General features: G+C 42.5%; 1 protein-coding gene across 1 annotated transcript in view; it reads right to left on the bottom strand.

Annotated features, from left to right (window-relative positions):
• Positions 1 to 3,168: 3,168 nt before the first annotated feature.
• SH3BP4 (SH3 domain binding protein 4) overlaps positions 3,169 to 8,596 on the bottom strand; it is a 36,957-nt gene continuing 31,529 nt past the window's right edge. Inside the window, exons 4-5 of the mRNA XM_053363844.1 lie at positions 7,457 to 7,645; positions 3,169 to 6,460 (exon numbers count right to left, since the gene is read on the bottom strand). Of these exons, the coding sequence (XP_053219819.1) occupies positions 6,236 to 6,460; positions 7,457 to 7,645 (414 nt within the window). The 3' untranslated portion in view covers positions 3,169 to 6,235. The remainder of the gene's footprint in view (positions 6,461 to 7,456; positions 7,646 to 8,596) is intronic.

The following is an 8,596-nucleotide window of genomic DNA, read 5'->3' as shown; positions in this document are numbered from 1 at the left end:
GGATAATGTGGCTTAATTTTGATTCGTGGTTTATGTCCAACATATCCAATTGTTAATTTTAATTATGGATTAAAGGATTGCAATGCAATACAATGCATTACAAAAGAAGCTTATGGATTCTTGCTGTAATCCAGGATTCAGTTCCTAACCCTAATTAATCATTTTTCATAAGTAAGCTATCCGCATACAGAAAATAAGCCACAAAGCCCTGACAGCTTTCACACACATCTCCAGCGCGTACACTAACAAACAGCTCAGAATACAAAGGTCTACATGTATGATAATGTGGACTGGATAGCCCCATAACTATCCTCAAGATTTTCTGGGAACTAAAATATGGTGGGTGGAACCCAATGTAGCACGATGTTGCACCCTTCATTGCAAGGATTTTCACTTGCACAACAGGACTTCCTCTCATCCCACAGTGTCCCCAAAGTCTATTTGGGGTTCCCACCCAGCCCTCTAAACTCTGGAGTGGATTTGGAGAGAGCACAGGGCACACATGGAGCGCAGAGAGCCTCCTTGCAATGACCGGACACAGTAGTTTAATACTGCCCCCTGAAGCATTGTCCAGGTCTTATATTCTAACAAGAAAAGGCAGGCATTAAAAAAAAAGATCATGACTGTAGAATGTTCTTTTCTGCTTACAGAAGTTGCATGTACCTGCTGTCTTGCTGTCAGGACTGCTCCCTTGTTGGGAAACAGAAGCAGAGGTGGTGTTAGTTGTAAGCGAAATGCTGAACCCAAGACAAAGACAGGTACAGGTTGCTAGGATATTGATGTTCCATTTCACCTAAACAGATGTGTGGAGCTGTTGCATGTCACATTCCAGCACAGCTTGCTGGGAACTTCCGTTTGTGTATAGCTTTTGCCTTATGCTTCTTGCCCTTCGACATGAAGGAGAGCAGCCATGTTTTCTTTGTCTTGATCTATGCTGAATAAACTGCTTGTAAATATGCTTTACATATGCCTCTGTCTGCCCTTCTGTCGCAAAGAGATTGTTATCTCTGCTGACTTGTGTGCTCAGCTTCTGAAAGGCTTGTGAAGCTCTGAGTCGCGGTTTTGATGCAGAACCAAGGACTGGAGTTCGACCAGCAACCGGCTGGTGGGCTGGAACCAGGTGGGCCTGCCAATTGCCCCTGTTCCCTTGGGTGCATCGCAACACAGATACCCACCTGTGGAATTGCATTATGAACATGTCAAAGGTGTGCTCTGTGGCTGGGCTATGGATGCCAGCATTCAAGACCATCTGTAGGACAGACACACCAGTTTTATTGAACTGTGTGAGTCTGCTAGGGAATGGGAAGCTTTGTGTCTCCCTATGCTGTTGGCTCTACAGTTTTTATCATTGCTGACTGCTGGTCATGGAGTCTGGGCTAAAGGGATTTGGGAGCCCCACCACAGCTGAAGGACCACAGGTTGCCCATCCTCATTGTAAGTGGCAGGTAGGTTGTAGCAGAGAAGTACAGATGGCAACTGCTTTCAATTAATTTTCTACTTCTGCAGATTCAGAGCAGTGTGCCCTTTGCCCACTTTATCCTCAAAACAAGCCTGTGGGAGGAGATACAGTGACTCATCAAAGATCACCAACAACCTTCATGGCTGAGTGGGTATTTGAATCCAGGTCTCTTTGCTCCTAGAGTGAACCACAGGGCACCAAGGGCACCCAGGCCACCAACAGCCATCTAGTGCAGCCTCCTGAAATTCAGGGATCTCAACTAAAGCATCCATGAGAGATAGTTATTCAGCCTCTGCTTAAAAGCCTCCAACCACCTCCCAAGGGTGATCGTTCCACTGTCCATCAGCTCTCTGTCAGAAAGTTCTTCCTGATATTTAGTCTGACTCTCCTTTCTTGTAACTTGAAGCCATTGGTTCAAGTCCTACCGTCCAGAGCAGGAGAAAACAAGCATGCGACAGCCCTTATGATATTTGAAGATGGCTATCATATCTCCTCTCAGTCCCCTCTTTTCCAGGCTAAATTTACCCAGCTCCCTCATTCCTCATAAGACTCGGTTTCCAGATCCTTGATCATCTTGATCACCTTCCTCTGCACATGCTTCAGCTTGTCTATATCCTCCTTAAACTGAGGCAACCAGAACTGGATACAGTACACCAAGTGTGATCTGACAAAGGCAGAAAAGAGTGGTATTATTATTTCCCTTGATCTGGATGCTAGACTTCTGCTGATGCAGCCTAGAATAGCATTAGCTTTTTTTGCTGCTGCATCACACTGTTGACTTGTGTTCAGTTTCTGGTCCACTAAGACCCATAGATCCTTTTCATATGTAGTACTAGTAAGCCAGGCGTCCCCCATCTTATATTTGTGCAGCTGGTTTTTCCTGCCTTACATTTATCCATATTGAAATTCATTTTGTTAGATTTGACCCAGTTCTCTAATCTCTCATGGCCATCTTGAATTCAGATTCTGTCTTCAGTGGCATTGGCTACCCAGTTTGGTGTCTGCAGATGGAATGAGCCTCCTCTCAAGACCTTCATCCGAGTCATTTATAAAGCCGTTGAACAAAAAGGGGCCCAGGACAGAACCTGTGACACTCCACTTGTCACTTTCCCAGGATGAGGGTTGTCACTCTTTGGGTGGTCAGTCAACCAGCTACAATCCACCAAACCAATATCTCATCCAGTCCACATCTTACCAGCTTCTCTGCAAGAGTATCATACAGGATTTTGTCAAAAGCCTTACTGAAATCAAGATAACTACGCCCACAACATTCCCCCACACCCACCAAGCTTGTAACTCTTATCAAAAAAGGAAATGAGATTCGTCTGGCATGCCTTGTTTTTGGAAATGAGCTCCAAGTTGTAAGCAGTGGCGCTGAACTGCTGGCCTGACACAGAGGAAGTTACCTGTTCAATGAATGTTTGTTCCTATTGATTTAAATCATGCTTCTTGGGTATATTTCTTGATGCTAGGGGAAGAAAGCTTTCAGGTGGGAACTGGAACATCTGAGCCCATTCAGTTCTGGTGAGAACCTGACACCACCCCAGAAAGGGTCTCTGCAATAGTTTTTATTCCAGCCTTCACAATGACTAAAATCTACATCTGATGTGACAGTTCAATGAGAATATGCAGAGTGGTCATTGCTTCAAAGAACAAACACAGAAAAGTCTGAGTCAAGCTCCCCCAAAATGAATCGCACTGAAACAAAGCAGTGTTCAAATATCTGCTTTAATTGTAGTTTTGACAAGTTTTTTTTTATTTAAAAAAATGTACAACAAACTACTTGTACAGTGTATTAATGTAAAATCCAAAGCAAGCTTACAATGTAAGGACATACTTTGAGTGAAAGGCATTTGGCTGAACATACAAACCACTCCAACTATGTGCTAGGACCTGACTTTTTTTTAGTCAAAACAGAAAATCAGTCATGCAGCAATTGCATCAAACTAATCTAGAAAAGCTGCTGTTGTGATTTGATAGTTCTCCATAGTGTTGGTGTTGGTGGTGTGTAGTAATCATCCAGGGGAGCTTTTAGACTTTAAGTCAAAACATGAAAAAGTGTGTAAGACCTGAGGTAGTTTGATAAAAATGGCAGAAAAAGGCAAACCAGACCATTTCCCTGCCTCCCCCCCCAAAAAAAATCTCATGGAATATTCCATCCAATTTATGGAAATGAAATCTCCCCCAATAGCCAGCTTTAAACTCCCACTATTAAAATTGATTAAAATCTCATTGCTGTGGCTCGATTCTGCTCTTACAAGACACAGAAGTACAAACTAACTCTGTGACTGAATCTGTAGAGTCCACAATCACTGTTTCACGGGTGAAACGCGTCTGGCACAGAGGCAGGTGCAGAATAAGGCGACATTGAACACATTATCATTAGCTCAGTGATTGCGCACATACAGTGAGAACATTTATACACAGGAGGGGGCCTGCATTCTCACATCCCCATCCATCTGTGGGGAGCCTAGACTATCATGTGCAATATATTCCCCTCAGGTTTCCGTGTATCTAGAGAGAGACTAACCATTCCATGGACTTGTTTTATTTCTGAAAAATATCACAATGAAAGAGAAGCCCCACCCCCCAGCCCAATTAAAAATATTTTACTCTTAACTGCTCTGGCTGCCATCTTGCATCATATTTTTGTATGGGCTACAATGCAAGGGGGGTTGTTTTTCCTTCCCTACACTCAAACATGCTACTCAGGATCATGTGCAGATTCTGGTTTTGTCAAGAGAGAAAAACAGGCATGCTTTGGAAAAATGATTTCCATGAGCACAGGATAATACCACTAGCCTAACCAACTTCAAACATGTGAGGTGAACACTTGCATAGGAATCTGCTTCAATCTCTTGCAACAAAACCCCAAGTTTAAGGTGCTTTTCATTAGACAGAGTAGGAAAGTAGGTAGGGAGGCCATTTAAAAGGAGCCGGCTAAGAAAGCAAATAAATGACAAGCACTTTCCTCACTAATTAAACATGTACGCAAACAACAGGAACACCTTTCCAACAAGCTTGGATCATGCTTTCTTCAAATTCTGGAACTGTTGATAGGAAAGTTGTGTTGTATAACCCAAGTTGCTTAAAAGGTCAGCTTGTTCCAAGGAACAAAGCTGTGACATGTTTCTAAAATGGGAAAACAGGTTTAAAACATTACTAATAGTGATCACGTTCCCTTTAATATTCAACATTTGAACAGTGCCTTGGGAAATTTAGTAAATGTGTTATGAAAATCTCTTGTGCAAAAAACCAATTCACACACTAGAAAAAATGAAAACACTTCCCACATGAAGTATTTTGGAATCAAGAGGTAGACTTAAAGGGCTTCACAAAACCTTCATTTGAAAGTTGTTCAACTAGACTTCTTTCTATAGCTTTATATGGTACATGACATCACAGAGGTGGTGTCATTTCAGCTCTTGAATGCTCATACAGCACATAAGGTGAATCCGAGTGACCTAAGGGCTAATAAATAAACAGAATACCCTTGGGAACACAATGAGAGAGTGCTGTCAAGTCAAGCATTTCTGAGTGACCAACTAGGCACCTGATCAGAGGTAGGTCTAGTTCTTGCTTAAGGTGGAAAATGTGTCTAGGCTGAAAATACTTCAGACTGCATGCAGGGCCTCACATGGTAAGTATGCTCTTCACAACTTGTGGTCCTCCAGATGTTTTGAGGCTATACTGCCATCATCCCTACGCGCACTAAGGCTGATGGAGCTCAAGAACCTTTGGGGGTTGCAGACGGCTGCTCTATGTGTTATGGGCTGGGGGAGTGGACTATAGGCTTCCCTTTGAGGAGCCAGTTTTCTGCATCCAGAGAATGTGTGGAATAGAGACACATTCAGTCATGTGAGCTTCAAGTGGTGCAGCCTCAACACAGGGCAATGACCCTCAAAAGAACTAATCCTAAAACTTCAGCTTAAACAATGGCACACTTAAGAACCACTATCGAATACTTGTTTCTGCATTTAAAATAATACACTGTAAACTTCTGGTGACAGCCACCTGCCAGCAGAGATGGTCAAGACACTACTGTTAGAGGATGAACCTGTGAAATGCTATTTGACCATAAGTGGTACCCATTACAATTTTCTAAAATGTGAAAGGGGATAGATCAGTCCTATAATCTGAAATTGTTTCTAGTTATTTCTAATCATGGATCTGAAGCAGCTTGGGCACTAGCACATAGTCCTAAATTTTAACAAAATCACTTCAGTGGGGGTGGGGGAGGAAGTGTGCTTTTTCTTCCTTACAAAAAGGTGTACATAAAAGCGAACCATGGAGAGTCGTTATAAGACCGACAGGATCACTGGATTGGGGGGGGGGCTGTTAGCACACTAATGTATAAACTGTTTTCAGAGCGGCACATTAGAAATTGCAAATGCTTGCAAGATGCCTGACTGTGCTTCACTTTAATGCATATCAATGACTCATTGAGGAATGATATTTTTAAAGGGGGCAAAAATGTGTTTCATGTTACACAGAAATGGTAGCTCTCCAAAGTAATTTCAACTTTCAAGGCTGATATCTGCAAATGCCTAAAAAAGTTCCATTTTAAATGTTACAAATTAAGAAAAGCTGTCAACCACAGAGCATAGAAAACAAGAGTCTTGAGTGTCTTCTGCACCAGGGAGAGGCAACAGTAAGAAGCTTGCAGTCTGAGCACAGAAACTATTGCTCAAAACTTTGGCTTTGCAGAAGTGTCTTCCCACTGTGTTTTAGTTAAAAACATACAAATCAGAAGCATCGAGAAGTTAGGGCTCCCCTTCATATAGCATAATCATCATGGTCTTGTGGGCTGAAGGCAGATGCCCTCAAAATCTCCAGGGAGTTGACTAAAATTAGTGTTCCAGTGAGATGCTTCCAGCGTTTTGTGATGGGATTTTTCATCTTGTCAAGGCCAATGTGCAGCTCTTGTGTCACATCGCGATAACTGTCTCCCATCTGATTGCTCCATGTGAGCATAAAGTCATACGCTGGTTTCCACATTGCCTGCCAAAACAAGAAACCAGCATTAACACAGCATACAAGACCGCTCTGCCATGAGGATTTATGTCAGCCAAACCAAACCATCTTGTGTACACCGTCTCTGCAGTCTCTTGCAGACCAAAGAGCAAGGGCTGTCTCATTCTTATAACACTTTTTGACTGGACCAGACGTGGGATAAAAATCCTGAAATATATACCTAAGATATTCATCCATGTGAATCAACACATACAGGCTGAAGTGGCACAGCCTTGACACCAGCTGCGACTTCAATGAGAACTAGACCAAAAGAAAGGCAGGAATTTCAGTCCTAGAAGAAACCATATCAGAACAAATTTATGAGAAATACTGCAGTAGGCTAAGCTACATTTCTTTTTACTAAAGGGTTTCCCGCAAAACCAAAAGCTAGAGGACAGAATAAGGAAAAGGTCTCAGACACAGCACACAAAGTCCAGAAACACTGCTGTCAAATTAGATGCTTAGTGTGCTGCAAATTTGGGTCTAACTCAATTTTTCAGCTGACAAATGGCTCGGTATTCTTGTAAGTACTGAGAGGTTTTCAATAACTCTTTCAACATTACAAATAGAGACAATAGTTAGCTGTATGGAAAGAAACACCCAGTGCTGTCTGCGCCAACTTTCCCTGTTCTGTTGAACCACTCCAGCTAAATGTGAACATGGAAAACAGATTAAATCTGAGGGTGGCTGGCATTCAGATTGTAAGTACTAGGAAGGGCGAGCCATTTCACTTTGATACCTTTTTGCGATAAATACAACAATTGCAAGACCATGGAAGAGGAATAACACTCAAGGCGGAATGCATTTCTTCCTGTGTGGCCACTTTTTTTACCACAGCAAACATGCAACAAATTGCTGTGCTCTTTTGTCATCATTCAAGATCAAAAAGGGAGCTGGACATAATAGCAAACTGTTTTTCCAACCTATAGTGCCAAGTGAACCATCCAGCAAAACCCAGAATGCATTACATGAAAGCTTTCTTACCTCACTATCTACAGCTCCGTTCTTGTCTCGATGGGGGGCTTCATAAGCATCCATCTGTTGCTTGGAGACTTTGGCCAGTTTCTCAGCAAGCTCTCTCCAGCGCTGGGCCACTTCCACAGCCGTAGTCAGAAGCACAAAATCCTGAATTAGCCTCACAACCAAGCCCTGGCAGTCCATTTTCAGCAAGGCCTGAAGGAATGCAGAACAAGTCAAGTTAGCCATGGACACCCAACCTCACTGGAGCATCAGGCCATTTCTGTAGGAGATCAGAAGATAGAGAAAAACCACTACTATTTTATATTTATATTCCCCTCTCTGTCTGGTTATATAGATACTCCAAACAGGAGTACGTTCAGGTAATGTTTAGTTCTTAAGCCAAGCAAAATAGAAGTGTGTAACTAATTTGTCCAATATGTTCAAAGGTCTGGAAACCAAGCCTTATGAGGAACAGTTGAGGGAGTTGAGTGTGTTTAGCCTGGAAAACAGGAGACTGAGAGAAGATAGAATCATAGAATCGTAGAGTTGGAAAGCCCCAAGCATCGTCTAGTCCATCTCCTGCAATGCAAGAATTTCAACTAAACATCCATGACAGATGGTATCCAACCTCTGCTTAAAAACCTCATAACACTTGAGGGAGTCTGTTCCACTGTCAAACAGATATGATAGCCATCTTCAAATGGCTGTCACATGGAAGAGGGAGCAAGCTTGTTTTCTTCTGCTCCAGATGGTAGAACCTGAACCAATGGCTTCAAGTTACACGAAAGGAGATTCCAACTGAACCGCTGATGGTAAGAGCTGATGCACAGTGGAACAGACTCTCCTTCACTGGAGGTTTTCAGGCAGAGGTTGGATGGTCATCTGTCATGGATGGTTTAACTGAGATTCCTGCATTCCAGGGGTTGGACTAGATGACCCTCGGAGTCCCTTTCAACTCTACAATTCTGGTATTCTATTCTAGGACCTTGCTATTCCATTAAATTAAATGTAAATATCCTATTTTAATTACGTGTGTGCAAAGGCACTGCAAAACTAGCTTATGCATTAGGATATGCAGCATAGACAGGAGAATCCCTGTGGTCTGGCCTTCAATAATGTGCATTAATTACATTATAGCCCACATGCTCTTAAAAGTGATTACTA

The sequence above is a fragment of the Podarcis raffonei genome, chromosome 1, assembly GCF_027172205.1.
Source record: "Podarcis raffonei isolate rPodRaf1 chromosome 1, rPodRaf1.pri, whole genome shotgun sequence".
NCBI lineage: Eukaryota > Metazoa > Chordata > Lepidosauria > Squamata > Lacertidae > Podarcis > Podarcis raffonei.
The sequence above is the reverse complement of the archived record's forward strand: the minus strand, read 5'-3'. Positions and strand labels throughout refer to the sequence as shown.